Genomic DNA, 21,523 nt, shown 5'->3' with positions numbered 1-21,523 from the left:
GCTGTATGAGGCCATTCCAACCCTCGGCCAGGGCAAGTGATGACCCCCCCCCCCCCGTTCGACTGTTTGAGGCAACTTTTTTTAATACTTTCTTACTTCTAATATTTGTATATCTGTGCACCTGTAAAGCCACTGTGATACTGTAATTTCCTTTGGGATTAATAAAGTATCTTTCTATCTATACCGGATGATGACATTACTGTTTCAAAAGTCACCAAAAAGTTGCAGAAACTTGTAAAATTAGTCGGCTCTGTCGTGGGTACTCGCCTCCGTAGTATCCAAGACGTCTTCAAGGAGCGGTGCCTTAGGAAGGTGGGGGCCATTATTAACGACCCTCACCACCCAGGACATGCTCTCTTCACGCTGTTACCGTCAGGAAGGAGGTACAGAAGCCTGAATGTACACACTCAGCGATTCAGAAACAGCTTCTCCCCCTCTGCCATCCGATTCCTAAACGGATATTGAACCCATGAACATTATCTCACTACTTTTATTATTTCTATTATTTTGCATTACTTACTTTAACTTACTACTTAATAGACATATGTATACTTAATGTAACTCAGTCTTTTTTCTCCATATTTATCATGTATTGCATTGTACTGCTGCCGTAAAGTTAGCAAATGTCACGACATATGCTGATGATATTAAATTTGATTCTGCACATTTCTTTGTTGCAGCAGTAGGGAGTAATCCGCTGGCGAGATACAAGAGAACTGAAACCTGAAACCGTGTTCAAGCCGTTGAAATAGCAACCATCCATTTCCCTCCACTGATGTTGTGTGTGTTTGTATCAGCAGTCTCTTGTATCTGTTTTACTGGGGGGGCTCAGCGGGTTCAGCAGCAACTGCGTGGGAGGGAAGGAAGGAATTGCAAACGTCACGGATCGAAACTGTCCTGATGAAGGGCGGCGGTCTGAAACGCCCGTCAGCTATAGGGGTTCCCAACCATTTTTATGCCGTGGACCCCTACCGTTAACAGAGGCGTCCTGTGAACCCCATGGTCGGCTCTTTATTCCTCTCCATAGGTGCTGCCCGACCTGCTGAGTTCCTCCAGAACTTGTGTGCATTGCTCTCGAAACCTTGCACTCGGACTGTTGCTCCCCACATTTAACGATATAAACTTTTATAAGTACTGTATATATTAATGGAATATGTTTACAAGAATAAACCGTTTTCATTATTTGCATTCATAGTCAATGCACATCCATGGCACTGCTACCACTCTGGGGTGGTATACTGTTCCAGATATAATTGAGGGGCTTTCTCCCCCAACCTGGCCCCTCGCTCTCCAGTAGGAGAAGAACGCCACAGTCTGGACCTTCCCCACCGAGCTCTTGTGGAGACAACCCCATGTTTCATTGCCTCTATGTCCCTCCCCATTCTGAAATGTATCAGGCGGCAGCATTCTTCCACAGAAATCTCGATGCGCTGGCAGACCAACTTGTTTAGCAAGACAGTGGTTCCCCGCCCCTCCTTTTTTTATATATATCTAAAGGAAAAGTCACTCAAAGGTGGAGCTGTCCCTAAACTTTCACTGGTGCGCATGCGCACTACTCCCTCCCTCCCTCCGCTTGTTATGCGCTGGAGACGGGAGGATTGCGTCATGGGGATGACGCCACCGATCACGTGACGGTCAGCTCCTAGCGGGCATGCGCATCGCTCTCTTGCTCGGACGGGGCAGCTGTCTATTGTTTGTGGCCGGATTTGTGGCTTGTGAAGTAAGTACGGATTGTGAGGGGTTTTTTTGTTTTGGTAAGCCGAAAGTTAGCGTTGATGGTTTTGTTCTTTTCCTACTATGAACGTGGCGCACACATTACGGCCATGGATGCGGTTCTAAAATTGGGGTTTTATTGCCCCGGCCGGTGTTGGATTGGCAGAGGTCTGTGGTAACCGCACACCAGTTTGGAATGATGACGGGCACTCTGCTCGCGGTGGGGGAAATTATCCCGCTTCGTGGCAGAATGGGCTTGTAGCCGTGGAAAATGGACTGGCAGATACCCAGGAGTGCAAATTGAACGTCATCGTTTTGCGTATGCATACACATTTTATGTTCTTAAATCTTTGTAGCTGGTATTCATTAAAGTTCTGATGAAGGAATGCAGACAGGACCTCGACCATGGTTGGCTTAATGATATAGGGAAGGAGGTGAAAGGTCAAGTGAGTAAGAATGTTCTTGGGTGGGAAAGCAACCTGGTGTTTGCAGATGTGGTTGTGGTATAGTATGATGCTTCTGTGATTTTAGAACTAAGGATTTTACTGAAGTTACTGTAGGAAATTCAGGAAGGTTGAGTGTACCCCCATATTGGAACCAACAATGTAAATAGAAAACAAAAGGAGGTTCACCAGACAGATTTTAAGGAGATGGAACTCAGAATGGTAGTATTAGGATTGCTCCCTATGTCACATGCCAATAAGAATCAAAATAAGATATTCTAAATAACTATGTGCTCAGAGAAAGTAGAAGAGGGAGTGCATTAGATTGGCATTGGGACAATTCTCAGGGATCTTGTGTATTTTGACTTTCAAAAGGTATCATATGAGGGTATTAAATAAAACTACAATACTGGGGTAATAAATTTACAATTAGTTAATGGGCAAAAGGCAAATGGTTGGAATAGATGGTTTATTTTCTCACTTGCAGACCTGAATAGGATATTGAGGAGAAAACTTGTGGCACATTGCAAAGATATGCATAAGCTTGGATGGATGGTGGCTGTTCATCGAGTCCAACGATGGCGGGAAACCAGTGCGGTAGAGTTTTTAAAATGGAAAAAGGAGGGCAGTTCCACACTCTTCACCTCAGAAGTCCGAGACCAGTGATACAAACTGGGGTCATCTTCGGTTTCAGTGCATGACCATGATATCTTGTATGCTTTGTCGTGCCCTTCCCTCTCCATGGAGTGTTGCAGTGCTGCCTTCCTAGCTATTGGATCTCACTGTAGATCTCATCTGCCCGGTCCTGCAGAGCTGACTTCACATGCTAGGACAGGAATGTCCCTATCTCACTGGGCTATGAGGCCGCCAGTGACCCTCGCCTGGTTTAACTGCCTGTCAAAGTGGTGTGGCTGCTAGTACTAGTATCTGTGCTAGTATCTTTCCTGTAATACCAAGGGCTCTTCACTTGTTAACTTCAACTGAGATTGCAGTAATTTCAGGGTTGAAGAGTGAGAGGAGTTCCTCAGTGTGTTAAAAGCCTCGATCAGCATGTTTCCAGCCCGAGAGGAACTTGACCTTGCCTGAGTTGGATATGAGTCTATTTAAAGGCAAATTGCTTCACTTTTATCAGTTATGGACCGTGCAGTACTTGTTATGACCAGTGATCAGGGGCTTGAGTAACACTAAAATAAACGTATTCAATTGGAGAAGAGCTAGTAAGAACAGAGCTAACGTGAATAAACTGGAATTAAAGCCCTAATTGAACAACAGCACACCATTTACATTGGGAGGTGTTATATCTGCACATCTAGGTACTTTGCCATGAGGGAGAAACAAAGGGAACTCCATAGTTGCAAAAATAATAAAGATCAAAATAGTGGGAGTGGGGGAAGAGCAACTGAAAGATTGATGCAAATGAGAAGCAGGTCAATTCCAATGTGTTCAGAGAAGTAAGAAAGGAAATGAGGCAGGGAATAAGCCTGAACAACCTTTAACTTTTTAAAATATATATATACTCTAAATTACACTTATTATTATGTGTTGCAATGTACTGCTGCTGCAAAACAACAAATTTGAAGACATTTTGTGAAGTTCTTCAAGATTCAAGATTGTTTGATGTCATTTCCTGTACACGTGTAAAGGAGAATGAAACAATTGTCACTCCAGATCCGATACAGCACCAAACAAACACAAAAGATAAAAAATACAATAATAATAAAAAAACACATGTGAATACATAAAGATAGCTTGTGTACAATGTATGTCAATAAGGTGGTGCTAGGCACAGATCTATACATAAGGTGACTGACAGGAAATTATAAAGTACTGCTGTGATATTAATATGCCGGTGATATTAAACCCTGGTTGTGATTGGTACATTTGAAGAGAGGTGGGAAGGCTTATGAAAAGTGCAGTAATGATTTTGAAACACATCTCCAGGGAAGGCAAACTTTGGCTTTGTACATAAATGGGAGAAGCTGGGATAAAAGTAATAAAATCATAAAGGATAAAGATTGAGAAGGCAGAGATAATTATTCTGTTCAGCCTAGGGCTCAAGAACAAATGGACAGAGAATGAAAACAATTGGCAAAAAAAAATTCACATGGTTAAAGTGGGGAATGCAAATTCAATTGAGGTATTATAACGGAAGCAGAAAGAATTTGCTGGACTATAGAGGGAGGATGAGAAGTGGAGTTTCTAAAAAGGATTTTGTTTTTCAGGATCAGAATGTGGCTGGCAAACCCAGCATTTAGAGTCTGGCCCTATTTGTCTTTAAATGCAGTGGTGTAATATATTTCTAAATCATTATTGAGTGTGAATTACAAGGGAATCTGCCTTTCGGGAGTTTCCAAGGAGGTCAAAGGTTTGAGAGGTGCTAACATGTATCCTGGGTGTGAAACTGCAGGCTGTCGCTTGAGTGGTACTAGTGAAGCCTATGCAAGATTTGAGAAAGAGTCTTTGAAGAGCACAACCCACAGATCCAAACTCTGTCGAGCAGTTGTCCTTCCTACATTACTGTATGGAGCTGAATCACCTTCAGGAGACACCTGAAATCTCTGGAACAAATCCACCAAAGATCCTGATGAAAGATTTTGTGGATCAGCTGGAAGGACTAACACCAGCGTACTGGAGGAGGCCAACATGAACAGCATCTCCACCGTGATAAGGCTACACCAACTCCGACGGATAGGTAACATTGTCCAGATGTCTAACTCGCTCCTCCCCAAACGGATCCCTTACTCCCACTTGAAGGAAGCTCAGCAAGCCCCCGGTGGGCAAAGGAAATACTTCAAAGGTAACATCAAAATCAGCCTGAAGAAATTCAATATCACATCTAAAAACAGGGAAGACATTGCACCCAGTAGATACACCTGGAGGAATTCTGTTCAAGAGGGAACTGTACTATGTGAGAACGGCCTCCATTGTGCTGCAGAGGACAAGCGGCAGCTGCGAAAGGAGAGACTGAACGACCAAAAGACCCCACCATGAACCGCAGCCCCCACTTATTCCTGCCCACCCTGCACCAGAACATGTAGATCCTGCATTGGCCTCCTCAGCCACCCGAAGACCCACTAACAGACCATCCCTTGGGAAAATATATTCAACTCGAATGATTGCACTGTTACTACATGCTGTTGTGCCTGTGTACATTAGTGGAGAAAATGAATATTTAAACTAGTGGGTAAAGTTGCAGTCAAGTGGGTAGGTTTGTCCTAGATGGTGTCGAGCTGCTTGAGAATTATCATAAGAACATAAGGAATAGGAGCAGGAGTAGGCCATCTGACCCATCAAGTCTGTTCTGCCATTCAATAAGATCATGGCTCATCCTGCCAGGAATCATCTCCACCTACCTACCTTTTTCCCCATAACCCTTAATGCCCCTACTATGCAAAAAATCCATCCAACCTTATCTTAAATATATTTTCTGGGGTAGCCTCCAGTGCATCACTGGGCAGAGATTTCCACAGGTTCACCACTCCCTGGGAAAAGCAGTTCCTCCTCATCTCGGTCTTAAATCTACTCCCCAAATCTTGGGGCTATGCCCACTAGTTCTAGTCTCACCTATCAGTGGAAACGGCTTTTCTGTTCTCATTCATTCTTTACAAATAGAGCTGGTAAGGATGTCAACAAACTGAATGGCTTTTTGTGGTAAGAACAGCCTGTGATTAATTTATTCAGGATCTTTCATGCGATGCACAAAAGGGTAAAGGGAATGCTCATCACTAAATAAATGAGCATTCTGAGTGTTCTGTGGATTATTTGGTTAACTGAGAATTGTGAGTATTTTAAGGTGGAAAAGGTATTGACTTAGGTTGAGTACTGTATGTGTTCTTTAAAAATATAACATAATTAGGATTCTACCCTCAAACTGTGGAGCAACACTTTGTTTAATCATTGTAAACACTAATGCACTTAAATTGTATACAGCATACATTCTCTGATATTAAAATAAACCTTTGAATCTTTCTTGCCTGCCTTCATTGTAGCTTAAAGCTGCTTCGCTCTCAACTTTCCCTGTTGCAGACTGTAAATATTAACTTTCTCCCTCCTTGGCTATTGCCTGATATGCTGGATATTTCCATTTTTTTGTTTTTATTTTAAATTCCAGCTCTTAAGAACACAAAATAAGATTGCAGTTGTAGCTGAGCACCAAAAGTGGTAGAAAGTCATGTGGAAAGAATCCAGAGTATGTAAAAAGATGAGATAAATAAATGGGTAAAAATATGACGAGGAATAAGATCATGACTGATTAATCTCACCCTCTATTTTCCTATCTGATACCTACCAACAGGTTTAAGTTTAATTGTCATTCAACCATACACAGGAATTCAGCCAAACAACAGCACTCTTCTGGTGCCAATGTGTAAAGCACAGTACCAACAGTCACATACAGCACATATGGCACAAATAATTATGATAGCAGAAAAACACAGTTACAAAAAAAAAATCAAACAGTAATAACATATCCCAATTCCCTGAGCATCATGGCCTGCAGACTGAAGCTTGTCTTCTCAGGAGCGAACACTAGAGGGCAGTACCAACAGGAGGGGCAAGCCCCCAACCCAGTACGGGGTCCAGCGGCACACAGCAGGCTTGGCCTCACCTCCACCAGCAACCACGAGGCACGGGGGGCTTGTCTGCACAACAACTGAGGGATCAAGCTCTCCTGTCTCACCAATGAACTGGTGATACACTGTGGAGTAGGTCCTTCCAGCCCTTTTGAGATGCCCCACCCCAGCAATCCCCAGCAAATTCGGTTAACCCTAACCTATTCACGAGACAATTTATAACCACCAATTGACCTACCCAGTGTGTCTTTAGACTGTGGGGAGGAAACCAGAGCACTTGGGGAAAACCCCACACATTCTAAGGCGGGGGGGATGGTCAGAGACTTCTGGCAGAACTGTGCTGGAATTGAACTTGAGAATACCACCAAACTGTAATAGCGCCACGCTAGCCACCTCGCCAACAGTGGCAATCACTCCTCATTCTTCTAAAACTAAAGTATTTGGATGTAGCCTTGTGAATTTATTCTGAATTACCTCCAAAGTTATTAAATCCTTGCTTAAACTTTGCATTTAAGTTAAAGTCTAAGTATTGCACTTTTGATCTTGCAGGATGTCAGGATTTTTAGATAACATCAGATGTCCAGAATGTGAATGTATTGACTGGAGTGAAAAACGAAATGCCATTGCATCCATAGCTGCTGGTGTGTTGGTATGTATCCCCTGCAAATTTGACTTCTTGTTTTGACGCCTGTGACCTGTTTGGTGTGACAAAGTTGATCTGGTCTGGAAGCTTCCTTGATCTCGGTCACAGTGGTACAAAATAACTTGGTCAGTGTTGCCTGACTTATGTAGTCTAATTAAGATGCTCCTTGTCTTGGCTGATACAACAAGAACATCTCACAGTTGTATCACTTTTCAAGTCATATTTCTTGTGGGCAAGTCGCCTATTCAGTGTAATAGCATAGTTTGCTTACTAAAGTACCCTTTTAATTTCAGACTGATTTGTTTGTTCGTTATGTGCCATGTCATATCACTGGGACGATCATGGTCTTTCCATGACCATGATTGTTTTTGGCAAATTCTTCTACAGAGGTGGATTGCTGTTGCCACCTGGGCAATGTCTTTACAAGACGTGTGGGTGGCCTTAGCCATTATCAATAATCTTCGGAGATTGTCTGCCTGGTGTCACATAAACTGGGCTTGTGATATGCACTAGTTGCTCATATGACCATCCACCGCCGTCTCCCATGGCTTCACGTGACTTTGGGGGCTAAGTAGGTGTTACACCTTGCCAAAGGTGACCTGCAGGCTAGCAGAGGGAAGGAGCACCTTACACCTCCTTTGGTAGAGACGTATCTCCACCCCATCACCCATCAAACTGATTACTCCTTGTAATTTACATTGAGAATTGAAGTCTGGTGTTTGTTTGAATCAATGCCTGCTGTATTTCTGTTAACGTTGAATCCCTTACAGCATGTAAGTAAATGTATATTTTTTCCCATCTTCACTCTTCAACAAGCACTTTGATGTCACCGATGCTGCATTTGTCAGTCACAAGTTTCTGCAAGTTAACAAATTTCATGCGCATGCTGGTGGTAATAAACCTGATTCTGATTTATCTTGTAACTCTTGTAACCCAAGGTCAATCCTGACTTCTGTTGCTTTCCATGTAGAGCTTATATATTCTTCTTGTGACTCCATAAGTTCTTCTGCGTGCTCTGGTATCTTTCCACACCTTAAGAAGTATGCTGGCTGTTAGCGACTATAAACTGCCCCTAATGTAGATAGAAGGTGTCAATGAGAAAAAATGGTTGCTGGGAAATAGTGGACTGGGATTGTTCTGAGAGTTACTATAGACTCCATGATACCTTCTACCCTGAGGAAAATGTACAGGCATCCCATCTCTTTCCACCCACCCACCCCGCCATCCTCCCCACTCAGCTCAAAATGGACTTTGCTGTCTTTTCTGCTCCTTCATTCAAGATGATAACACAGTTTGAATGGTTTGAATTTGGGATATTAACAGTCAAACCTAATCTCAGCCTGTACATAATTAGCTGGATGATGTGATCAGGGACCAAGGCTGATTATCCCAGCCTCACAGACTGAAACGGATGGGTGTTCTTACTGCCTTGCCTTTCAGCGCTTGCTGTCGTGGCTGAGAGACGGGGTCGGCAGGCACCTCATTTGGTGCCACTTGCTCTCACTGACTTTGGGTGAATTATCTTTAGTGCCTTTTATTGGTTTGAAGGAAAATATTCTGTATCCTTGAACTGTCAGACATTACTGTGAATAAGTTAAAACTAATTCTGGATTGACTAACACAATTTTGGTGCCTTTGTAGTTTTTCACAGGCTGGTGGATTATTATTGATGCTGCTGTGAAGTACCCTGAGATGGAAAGATTCAACCACTCCTACCACACCTGCGGTGTTATAGCAACCCTCGCATTTCTCATGTAGGTAGAGATGAATTTTAGCAATGAGATTTGTGTTTGTTTCCTGGACTTTGAATATGTCACTGCCTCCAATATTGCTGTAGTTAGGGCTGCACTCCTGCCCTAAGTCAGATTGTTTGAAACCTCATTGACCATGGAGCCTGAGAAAAGTACAGCATAGAAACAAGCCCTCTGGCCCATCTGCTCCATGACAAGCCATTTAAACCAGTGGTCCCCAACCACCGGGTCGCAAAGCATGTGCTACCGGGCCGCGAGGAAGCAATATGATTTGGCGATATGAATCAGCTGCACCTTTCCTCATTCCCTGTCATGCCTGCTGTTGAACTTGAACGCAGGCGAGGTCATCAGTGACCCAAGACGTGCAAAGGAATGGTTCCGTGACCCACCTGTGAATGTCCCCGGTGAATCATCTTTGTCAGCGCGGGAAAAAGATCAACTCCTCGAGCTTGCAAATGATGGTGGGCTGAAAAGTATGTTTGACATAATATCTCTGCCGGCATTCTGGATCAAAGGCCAGGCTGAGTATCCTGAGACAGCCACGAAAGCACTGAAAACGTTGCTTCCATTTCCAACATCATATCGCTATGAAGCAGAGTTTTCTGCAATGAATGCAACAAAAACTAAATTGCGGAATAGACTGGACATAAGGAACCCCCTTCGAGTATCGCTGTCTCCCATCACCATTTGATGGGTCCGTCTTGTTGCAGGGAAACAAGCTCAGGGCTCTCACTGATTCAGCGATATTGATGTGTTGCAATGATTTTATATGTTCATACAAGAAAAATATGCGCTATGTTTTTAATATCCAAACATTACTTAAAATGTTATGATGCTATTGACTTATAAGTGACTTATAGTTCAGTGGTCCCTAACCTTCGGGCCGCGGACCGAAACATTGCCGCGAAGAATGTGCCTCTGATCTGGGCCGACATTTACGTGCCAGGTGGCATCTAATTAATTATCTCGTTTATTTCGGTTTTTTTCTTAATGATGTGCTGGGTGCGTTCCAGCCACCGCTGTACCGCTGCATCATTCTTCATGGCAATGTATCGGTTCGTAGCCCGGAGGTTGGGAACCACTGTTATAATTGACTTATCACTATATTCATGCGAGGAAAATATGCGCTGTGTTTAATATTAAATTCATTAGATAAACCCTTTTTAGAAACGAAATTGAATGTATTAGCCACTTATAAGTGACTTACAGTTGACTTATCACCTATATTCTGGTCGTGATTAACAGACACCCCCCGCCCCAGGCCGGTCCGCAAGAGTATTGTCAATATTAAACTGGTCCATAGTCATAGTCATGCTTTATTGATCCCGGGGGAAATTGGTTTTCGTTACAGTTGCACCATAAATAATTAAATAGTAATAAAACCATAAATAGTTAAATAGTAATATGTAAATTATGCCAGGAAATAAGTCCAGGACCAGCCTATTGGCTCAGGGTGTCTGACCCTCCAAGGGGGGAACTGTAAAGTTTGATGGCCACAGGCAGGAATGACTTCCTATGACGCTCTGTGCTGCATCTTGGAGGAATGAGTCTCTGGCTGAATGTACTCCTGTGCCCACCCAGTACATTATGTAGTGGATGGGAGACATTGTCCAAGATGGCATGCAACTTGAACTGCATCCTCTTTTCAGACACCACCATCGGAGAGTCCACGGTGCAAAAAAAGGTTGGGGACCCCTGATTTAAACTGCCTACTCCCATTGACCTGCACTGCACTTGGACCATAACCTTCCAAACTCCTACCTTCCATGTATCTATCCAAACTCCTCTGAAACATTGAAATCGAACTCACATTGTGCTGGCAGCTTGTTCCACACGCTCACTGACTCTGAGTGAAGAAGTTTCACCTTGTGTTCCCCTTAAACTTTTCATCTTTCACCCTTAACCCATGGCCTCTAGTTGGAGTCCCACCCAACCTCAGTGGAAAAAGTCTGCTTGCATTTATCCTGTTGATACCCCTTATAATTTTGTATACCTCTATCAAATCTCCTCTCAATCTTCTACATTCCAAGGAATTAAGTCTCAACCTATTCAATCTTTCCTTATTTTTCCAGTTTTCAGAAATTTTCTGATGTCATTTTCTGAGATTGTGAACTTTTTTAATGGAAAGTAAAAAGAACATGGTTTACTTTGACTGTCATAATGATGCTGAAATATTTTACTTATTGTTATAACCAGGTTCATCTCCTGATCCAACTAAATGAAGCAGCTTTATAACTCTAAATTTGTAATTCGTTGGAGATGTCTTGTGTTTGAATTCAGCGTGAGCCCACCTCTTCCTTCTAAAACAGGGTTTCCCAACACAGACCCCTCAGTTAATTACGTAAAGAAGGTTGGGAACTCCTGGTCTAAAACCACAAGTCTTTGTTTCTTGTGTAACTTGATCAATTTCAAGTCTTTCCTCTAAACTGCCTCGGACTCTAAACCTTTCTGAAGTCTCAGTGAGCGCTTCAGAACATTATGTACATTGAATGTAGAACAGTATAACATACTGGTGACTTTTCTCTGCACCTGCTCTAAATCTTCCGCTTCCTCCTTATAATGAAGCGAACACAATACTCCATGTAGTTTATGAATTATTTCTCAAACCGTTTCTCTTCGCTGTTTCTTTTGTTGTAGTTTCTATTCAAACAGCACAGTTCCTGGGACTGCAGAAACTTTAGTTATCTGCTTTGTTCACACAAAGTGGATGTTGAACTGTTTTCTTATCTGCCCAAAGGAAATAAAAATACAACATGTTAGAATCATTCAGCAAGCCGTGTTTTTTCTCCCCACCGATGCTCCCTGCTATGTGTTTCTGGAATTTTCTGCAGTTGTTTCAGATTTTTTTTTGTTTCATTTACAACAGTAAATAGAAGATTTGTTTCAATCCCATTCTGATTTTGTCACTGAAGCTTGAATTTGTGCCTTTTAGGATAAATGCTGTTTCAAATGGACAAGTTCGGGGTGATGGCTACAGTGAAGGTTGTATGGGCCAGACAGGTATCTCATTCTGTTATCTTCCTAAGGCTGTTTTTATTTGTATCCATGGCGACCTTATGGATAGTGTAGTTGTCCACAGGGTTTTCGTGGCAAGATACGGAAGTAGATTGCCAGGCCTTTCTTCCGATATACACATCCCCAAAACAGTGTATTCCGATGCTGCTGATAAAATAATTCATCTCAATATTACATAACATTCATTACTTACAACTTTGCTGATAGAGAATCAATTAAGTAATATCAATCTTACTAAGAGAATCATTAAGGTAATGTCCATCTTTATGTACTACTTGGAACTTTTCTAAAGATGACATTTTAAAGAAGTTGCTACCAATTATTTTAATAAAATAGATGTTTTTGTTGTAAATATGCGCCATGCCCTCATGAGTAGTAGTTTGATTTTTCAGGGGCTCGAATCTGGCTGTTCATTGGATTCATGTTGGCATTTGGATCTCTTATTGCATCAATGTGGATTCTTTTTGGAGGTTACGTAGTCCCACGTAAGTTCACAAAAGTAATTCTAGATCTGTTTTATGAAAACTAGTCCCATGCAGACTATATCTGAAAGAGTTGTGTATGATTAATTGCTTCTTTTGTCAATGCTTTATAAAGATTAAAAAGAAATGTAGTTTGATCACATTTGTGTTACTGCGAAGAAATGTTTACTGTTTTTTTTGGATTAAGCTTTTCTGTACAAACCTGAGTTTACTGATTTCTCTTAACAATTTATCAGTGACTGAACCTCCATCAATTCAAACACACTTATGCTGTTGACAGAATTATTCTTGAATACACATCACCTTTTTTGATATTTAACATCTGTTGTGCCATATGGTCACTCTTCTACCTCCTGCAATAATTGTCAAAATTCAAGTTTGTTAACTAATTTGAGCATGTGCAAGGACCTGTTTAATTAAATGTAGCAGTTAGCACAACACTACTACAGCTCGAAATGTTGGAGTTCAGAGTTCAATTCTGGCATCTTCTGTAAGGAGTTTGTTCTTCTGCATGGATTTCCTGCCTGTGCTCCGGTTTCATCCCACAGTCCAAAGATGTACAGTATCAGTTAGTAGGTTAAATGGTCATTGTGTAAATTGTCCTGTGATTGATGATGACATCAGTCTGTCTGAAAGGACAATAGATATGTAGTGTGCACTGTGTGTCAGTCCATTGTAGAGCTGCTATGGCTGAACAGTCCAATTTTGGAGCAGCACATCTTGCTATATTTTCATCAAGTGAATGTGGTGCCAGGCTGTGGAAGTGCTGATGTCAATGCTTCCCTTAGTTGTCTGCACTTTCTCTTTGCTTCCCGCTGCTCTTATCTCTTCTGCCTGCTCCTCTTTACACCTGCCTCGAAGGACTGTCTTCACCTGCGGTCGGCTGCCACGACTTCCCAGGTTGTTTGGTTAATGTCCCCGCTTTCATCTCGTGCTCCCAGGCATCCGTATAACACAGGGCTGGTCTTCCAGTGGATCAGTTGGTCATTGTGTAAGTTGAGCTGTGATGAGGCTTGGGTTAAGTAGGCAGTTGCTGGGCAGTGCAGCTCGTTGGGCTGAAAGGCCTGTTCCGTGCTCTATCTCTAAATAAATAATAACTCTTAGCCACTGTTGTAACCTAAGCTTAATTGCAGGTGACCTGCGTTCTGAGGTTTGATAGCTAAGATCATTTTCTTGACTAGGCTTCAAACAGATCACACCACCTGGTCAGAATCCTGATCATAACATATCAAAAACAACCATGAGATGAAGAGTCCTTGAAAGTGAGTCCAAAGGTTGTGGGAGCATTTCAATAATGGATCAAGTGAAGTTGAGTGAAGTTATCCCATTTGGTTCAAGAGACTGATGGCTGAGGGGTAATAACTGTTCCTGGACCTGTTGGTGAGAGTCCAGTGGCTCCTGTACATTCTTCCTGATGGCGACAGTGAGAAGAGAGCATGGCCTGTGTGGTTGATGTTCCTGACGATGGATGCTGCTTTCCTGCAACAATGTTTTGCGTAGATGTGCTCAGCGGTGAGCAGAGTTCTACCTGTGGTAGGCTGGACCATGTCCACTACTTTTTGTAGGATTTTCCATTCAAGGGCATTGGCTGTGATGCAGCCAGTCAATATACTCTGTACTACACATCTATAGAGGTTTGTCAAAGGTTTAGATGTCAAACCAAGTCTTTGCAGCTTCCTATGGAATTAGAGACGCTGCTCTGCTTTCTTCGTAAGTGCACTTGTATGCTGAGCCCAGGACGGATTCTCTGAAATAGTAATAACAACGAGGAGTTTCAGGTTGCAGCCCCTGTGCACCTCTGATCTCCACTGAGAACTGGCTCATGGACCTCCGATTTCCTCCTCCTCCTCAAGTCAAAATCAGCTCCTTGGACTTGCTGACATTAAATAAGAGATTGTTGTTAAGTTGTTTATAGCAAACTGCATATTATTGCTTTCTATAGTGACTAGCAGTTCATAAAGCCATCACCTACATTGCTAAAGCTTAATTGCTTCAGGAGTTCCTTATGTTTTAGAAAACGTTCTGATGGAGCCAATGTTATTTATTGTTTGTTCCTTAAGTATAATTACAGGACGTTCCTGAGAAACTCCTGCAGTGATGTCCTGGGTCCTGACTGACTAACTTCTAACCACAAAAGCCATCTTCCTTTGTGTGAGCTATGAACCCCACCCATAAGAGCGTAAACCCCTTCGTGATGACTGACTTCAGTTTTGCCAGAGATCTTTGTTCTACTCTGTCAATGCTGTTTCTGACAAAGGCAGCAACTTTTACTTCATCTGGAATTTGGTCCATGTTTGAATGAAGACCGTGAAGAGGTCTGGAGCTAAGTGGTCCTTGCAGAATGCAAACAGAGTATCAGTGAGCAGGTTGTTGCTGAGTAATTGCAGTCTTGTGGCTGCCAGTGACATCCCCCCCCCCAGTTTAGAACATAGAAAGCCTACAGCACAATACTGCTTTGACCCCAGCATCTGCAGATTATTTTGTGAGCACAGTACAGGCCCTTTGGCCCACAAAACTGTGCCGAACGTGTCCTTATCTTAGAACTACCTAGCCCTCTATTTTTCTAAGTTACATGTACCTAATAGAAACATAGAACAACTGTTCCTGAACCTAGTGGTGTGGGTCCCAAGCATAGTTCCCTTTAAGCTGTGCGCGCGCACGTTTTTCGACCAGCACAGAAAGGAAATTAATGTGCGCACAAAAGGTTAGTTACCTAAAATAATGTAGTAGTTAATAATTATACTTATTGAAAATAATCCTTTAACTAACTGTTTCTGTTAACTAGTTAGTCGGTTTTTCAACGTCACTAATTCACGTCACCTCACCTATCCTGTTCTGGTTTGTACAGCTGCATCACGGCGGCAGCCATGTTTGGCGGACAGTGTTCATATCGTAAAGTTTACAAAGATCGGTTTCAAATCCTGTAGATAGCTTACTAAGTTTTTATTGGAAAGGATACTGATTCACTATGTTGAATTCAAAAGAAGCGAAGGGCGTGAAGCGCAAAAGAGCTGCAAATTTGCTTAAAGTTGAATGGCTTAACAAAATAGTAGAAACTGTTACACCGAGAGGTCATGAGCATTCAGCTACAAGAAATATTTATGTATGATTCGGAAACTGGAGTTATCTGTTTGTATTGTCGTGATGCGAAAGTTGCTGGAGGATGTGCTAGTGGAAAGAAGTGGGATGATATTTGGAAACTTGACTTTTTGAAGCATCATTTGGCAAGTAAATCGCATTTGGACAGTGTACAAAAGCTCAGGCAACAGAACCCGTCATTACCCGTTACAGCAGTGCTACACATGTTACGGTTGAGTGCAGATGAGCGAGAGCGAAAACGATCAAACCCAGAAGAGAACAAAGTTGAGGTACAAGAATGGTCAGCTTTTGATTTCTCCGCAATTGCAGATTGTGACTTCACATTTGGCGATGAACAAGTTAATGCCTTATGTCTAAAATATCATGATTTTCTAGCTGAAAATATTGTAATAGTTAGACAGTTTAATGATTTCAAATTTTCCATGCAAGAAAAAATTAAATCCAAACCGATTTCAAACTTTGCTCAAATGGTGGCATTTGTACTTCAAAATGAACAGTTTTGCGATCTTGCACAGTTGATGGACATTGGGGGAACCTTTCTTGCGTCTAGTGCGGACTGTGAGCGAGGTTTTAGCCTAATGAATCCACTCAAAAACAAGCTGAGAAATCGTTGAGGTGAATGTCATTTGGATATGTTAATAAGAATCAAAAGCTATCAATGGGATGGAAGTTCTATTAGTCGAGATAGTTTACAAAGAATAGGTAAATGCCAAAGACAGAGAAAAAGTAACTGAATTAAATATGATAAAAATTAAATATCTCCAACCTGATGGCATGAACATTGACTTCTCTAACTTCCGTTAATGCCCCTCCTCCCCTTCGTACCCCATCCCTTATTTATTAATTATTATTATCATTATTATGATTTTTTTCTTTCCCCTTTTTTCCTCTCTTTATTCCTCCCTCTGTCCCTCTCACTATAACTCCTTGCCCATCCTCTGGGCTCCACCCCCCCCTTCTTTCTCCCTAGGCCTCCTCTCCCTTCTCCAGCCTCGTATCCCTTTTGCCAATCAACTTTCCAGCTCTTAGCTCCATCCCTCCCCCTCCTGTCCTCTCCTATCATTTTGGATCCCCCCTCCCCCTCCCACTTTCAAAATCTCTTACTATCGCTTCTTTCAGTTAGTCCTGATGAAGGGTCTCAGCCCGAAACGTCGACTGTACCTCTTCTTATAGATGCTGTCTGGCCTGCTGCATTCACCAGCAACTTTTGTGTGTGTGTGAGACTTAAATATGTATGTTATTTTGTTGTTGTTCTGTGCAGTTTTACATCAAATATTCTGAAAACCTACATTAACTGTCCCATGTGTGCATTCAGTGCTCACATACTTTTGTCACAGGAAACAAATTTGCACAATGTAAGATTTTTTGCGCACACTGACTACTAAAAATTAGAGGGAACATTGGTCCCAAGGCTCCTGTACCCCCCCCCGCCCGACAGCAACAGCGAGAAGAGAGCACGTCCCGGATGTGATGCTGCTTTCCTGCGACATGCTCTGTGCAGGTGTGCTCAGTGATTCCTCTCATCTCATTCTAAAGCGATGTTGTTGCATTACCAAATCTATTTGTTGCTGAACTGCTAAAACAGCAAAGAGCCGACTACTTGCACTAGTTTGGAATCTCATAGGCTAGTAGGTATTTTTAATGACAATCTGTAGTAACAGTGTCACTATTACCAATTTACTTATTGTTATAAATACAAGATTTATATACTAACATGAATTGAATTGACTTTATTTCTTATATCCTTCACATACATGACTAAAAAAGTCTTTACATTACATCTCCGTCTGAATATGCAATTTATAGTAATTTGTAATAAATAGTATGTACAACAGGACAGCCAATATAGCACAGAAGTACAATTGTATCAGTGTGAATTGATCAGTCTGATGGCCTGGTGGAAGAAACTGTCCAGGAGCCTGTTAGTCCTGGCTTTTATGCGGTGATACCATTTGCCGGATGGTAGCAGCTGCAGCAGTTTGTGATTGGGATGACTTGGGTCCCCAATGATCCTTCGGGCCCTTTTTACACATCTGTCGGCGTAAATGTCCTGAATAGGGGGAAGTTCACACCTACAGATGTGCTGGGCTGTCCGCACCATACCAGGCAGTTATATAGATAGTCAGTTGCTGCAAAGTTATGGCTTACTAAAGTGAATTTGCTAAATATTTAAAAATCTTAAATAGAAACTGCAGTGCTTTTGAGAGATAAAGATGTATAGAATGAGACTACTGAATTGCTGTGTAGAATTGGCTTTGAAAGGGTCAAACCCGCATCCTCCTGGTACTACTGACTAGAGTATAAACAATGCTTTTGTTCATTTGAAGAGCTGTATAAGTGGGTGTTCTGTATTATTTTCATCTGTTTTAATGCATTCAATTGATTACATTTTTTGTTAATTAAATAAATTAATTTTCTTTCTTTAGAAAAGCCTGATGTTTACCCTGGTATAGCTGTCTTCTTCCAAAATGCATTTATCTTCTTTGGGTAAGTAGAAAAGAAGAATGGAAGTCCTGGGAGGGGGTGGGGGGGACCTCTCCTCTCTTCCTCTTCCCCCCCCACCACCACCACCACCACCACCACCATGCATCTTCCACAGGGGCTTCTTTCCTGGGGCTTCCACAAACTACACATTAATTCTATCGGCTTTTCAATGATTACACGGAAACTAACCTTTCATGATTTTGTTTTGCCTGCAGAGGTCTGGTCTTCAAGTTTGGGCGCACAGAGGATCTGTGGCAGTAAATGTCCAAGAAATGCAGTATATTTGAACACTCATTATCCTGTAACAGTCTTCCTACATTTGTTTGAATTTTCTTTATCACTGAGTTTACATGTCATAATGCTATAATTTACCCTTAAATTTGTCACTAGTATTTGACTTTGTAATAGATATATAGCTTGCTTTTAAAGGTGCACTATCAGAATGAATGATATAATTGAAATGTGAAGTTGGAACGGAATTCAGAATTATTGCAGATTGAAGCAGGGCATGAACTTTTAATAAGGATACAAATTTCCTGGCAAAGCTGAAATGGTGAGGCGCAGCACGGTGCAAACTGCTTTTCATACCAACCCTCTGCTGCAGTCTTTAATATATTCCTCGGAAGTCATTGTTCCTAATTTCTTATTGCCCATTACACCATTGCAACTTAAGGCAGCAATGAAGGTCCTCCATCTCTCTCTGTCCTTGGAACTTGCACAGATGTAAAAGGATTCTTCATTGCTGTTTTTCTAACAGCTTTGTTTGACTAAACAGGGTTGTTACCCCTGCGTTGAACCCCCGAACCTGGAGGACCAGTGGATCACTGTTAATCTGGCCTCCACCCTTGACCTGTTTGGTGTGGGTGACCCTACCAAGAGCCAAGGCACAAGGCCTTGATTCTCGCCAGCATAGCTCTCCAGGTCATTGAGGCACGCAATCTTCCAAACCACAACGAAGTTGTGGCCCTCTTGGAGGATTGTTCCTAATAGTTTCATAGAAGTTGGTAGAGGGGTGACCATGGATATGTTACAAAGCTGCTTGACAATTGGGAATGTCTGACGGAGCTGCTTTGCAATTTTGACTATATTGATTGGAGAGCAGGCCCCAGACTCAGTAAAATGGACATGAGCAGAGATAACATGGTGGCAACCTAGTTGAGAATCATACATGTCATGAAAGAAGCTGTTGTTCAACTTGCACTGGAATTTCTTGATTTATCAGATGTCACGAGAAAACATCATGAATTGAGGTAGTGTCTATTTCTAACTGTTTCAAATTGGAGAGAGTTTCAATTCTTCACAAAAGTTAGAGAAAATCCAAGGTCTGAACTTGGTTGTACAACATAATATTTTCCTCCTAATTTTTGGACTGGAAAACAACATTATGATATGTGTCATTTTGTAACCTCAGAGACTTCCAGGAAATTCCTGCCCAACATATTACAAGCAGTGTGGTAGCATAGTGGTTAACACAATGCTTTACAGTGCCAGCAACCTAAGTTCAATTCCCAGCACTGCCTGTAAAGAGTTTGTATGTTCTCCCTGTGTTCTCATAAGTTTCCTCCAGGTGCTCATTTCCTCCCACAATCCAAAGACATACTAGTTATTAGGTCAATTGGTCATTGTAAATTGTCTTGTGATTAGACTAAAACTGGGGGTTGCTGGCTGGTGTAGCTCGACAGGCAGGAAGAGTCTATTCTGCGCTGTATCTCGATAAACAAATGCAAAAAAAAATTCTGTATATAAAAAGGTAACTAATTTGTACTGCACCTTGCATGATGATTTAGTGCTTTGCCATGAAACATTTTTGCAATCAGTCGCCATTGTAAGTTTATCCACTGATCATGATTCCATAAATGACGAGTGAAATTTTTGCAGTTTTCAGCTTAAACTCGGGTTGCAACTATGATGTGCTGATTATCACATCACGTTTGATATTTCAAAGATATCATGCTTTGTAGAGAATCTTCATTAACTTTTAGATCTTGTCTAATCTCATTCTCCCCCATTTCGAATTGCTGAAATCCATTTATGAATTCAGTATAAAGCAAACAGCAACAGGAAATTTGGTTAAGTAACAATGATTATCTGATTTGACGGAGATATATTTGGTTTTCTATTACAGTCATGTACACTTCTATTCTCTAAAATTAATATTCTTGCCACTGATTGTAAGGAGGTTGTACGTTCTCCCTGTGACTCTGTGGGTTTCCTCTGGGTGCCCTGGTTTCCTCCCACATTCCAAAGATCTACTGTTTGGTAGGTTAATTGATCATTGTAAACTGTCCCGTAATTAGGCTAGGGTTAAGTCGGGGATTGCCAGGTGGTGTGTGGCTTGAAGGGCCGGAAGGACTGATTCTACGCTGTATCTCAAATAAATCGATAATAAATAGGTATTGAGGACATCACTGCAGATTGAATAAGCAGTATTGACATCCTTCAAATGGATTAAGCAAGATTTGCGAGTCCTATCCACTGTTAGCTGTGATGGGAAGAAAGATTCTAAGTACTTAGCAGGTGGGGCAACATCAGTGGCGACGGAAATGAGACCAAATTTGAGCCTCAGGGCCCCTTTTTGTTTCCTCTTTCCAGCACCTGCACTTTTTAAAAAAATGCTCCATTTAACTATGATCCTGATTGCGCAGTGTGTAGAGAGTTGATTATTCATTTTGCTCTCCTCTTCAGTTTTACATTTTAAAAATTACTGCAAAAGATTAGCAATGCTGCTTTTTTGTATATTCCTCTTCTGTACATAATTTAGTTTTGCACATAAATGCAATGCAAACTTAAGTTTAATGCAATGATCTCTCTATTGGCAAGTTATCATGAAGCTGAATTATGTCTTTTAATGACTTGCTATTTTGTGTAATATTTAATTTGTGATGTATACATGCTATGTAACAGTTACTGAGTATTGTTAAAATCAGTTTAATTAAAGCCAAATTTCAAAGCTCTGTGACTTGATACTTGTAATTAATGAGTTTCTGTCATCCCAGTTACTTTGAGAATATACAATACTGTGCATATGTCTTAGGCAAAAATTGTAAGCATATATAGATAGAGTACCTGAGACTTTTTGCACAGTACTGTACATAGTAGTTTTATGTATTACACTTGCTGCAAAAAACAAATTTTATGGCATACAGTTGCAAGGAAAAGTTTGTGAACCCCTTGCAATTACCTAGTTTTCTGCATTAATTACTCATAAAATGTGGTATAATCTTCATCTAAGTCACAATAATAGACAAACACAATCAGCCTAAATAAATAACACATTAAAATTGTACTTTTGATGTCTCTATTGTACACATTGTTTAAACAT

At 41.5% G+C, this 21,523-nt stretch overlaps 1 protein-coding gene across 1 annotated transcript; it reads left to right on the top strand.

Annotated features, from left to right (window-relative positions):
* Positions 1 to 1,615: 1,615 nt before the first annotated feature.
* Positions 1,616 to 21,155, top strand: tmem50a (transmembrane protein 50A). Its single transcript, XM_072247118.1, has 7 exons — positions 1,616 to 1,720; positions 7,277 to 7,376; positions 9,012 to 9,124; positions 12,054 to 12,121; positions 12,529 to 12,621; positions 18,144 to 18,204; positions 18,417 to 21,155. Exons 2-7 carry the CDS (start codon positions 7,278 to 7,280, stop codon positions 18,460 to 18,462), a joined length of 480 nt encoding a protein of 159 aa, XP_072103219.1. The 5' UTR covers positions 1,616 to 1,720; position 7,277; the 3' UTR covers positions 18,463 to 21,155.
* Positions 21,156 to 21,523: the final 368 nt, after the last annotated feature.

Source organism: Mobula birostris, chromosome 30 (assembly GCF_030028105.1).
Source record: "Mobula birostris isolate sMobBir1 chromosome 30, sMobBir1.hap1, whole genome shotgun sequence".
In the NCBI taxonomy this organism is placed as follows: Eukaryota; Metazoa; Chordata; class Chondrichthyes; order Myliobatiformes; family Myliobatidae; genus Mobula; species Mobula birostris.
The sequence above is the reverse complement of the archived record's forward strand: the minus strand, read 5'-3'. Positions and strand labels throughout refer to the sequence as shown.

Coding starts and splice junctions, on each gene's coding strand:
- tmem50a (XM_072247118.1), top strand. CDS start 7,278: ATGTCAGGATTTTTAGATAACATCAGATGTCCAGAATGTGAATGTATT. Junction 7,377..9,011: donor CCATAGCTGCTGGTGTGTTG/GTATGTATCCCC, acceptor GTGCCTTTGTAG/TTTTTCACAGGCTGGTGGAT. Junction 9,125..12,053: donor GCAACCCTCGCATTTCTCAT/GTAGGTAGAGAT, acceptor TGTGCCTTTTAG/GATAAATGCTGTTTCAAATG.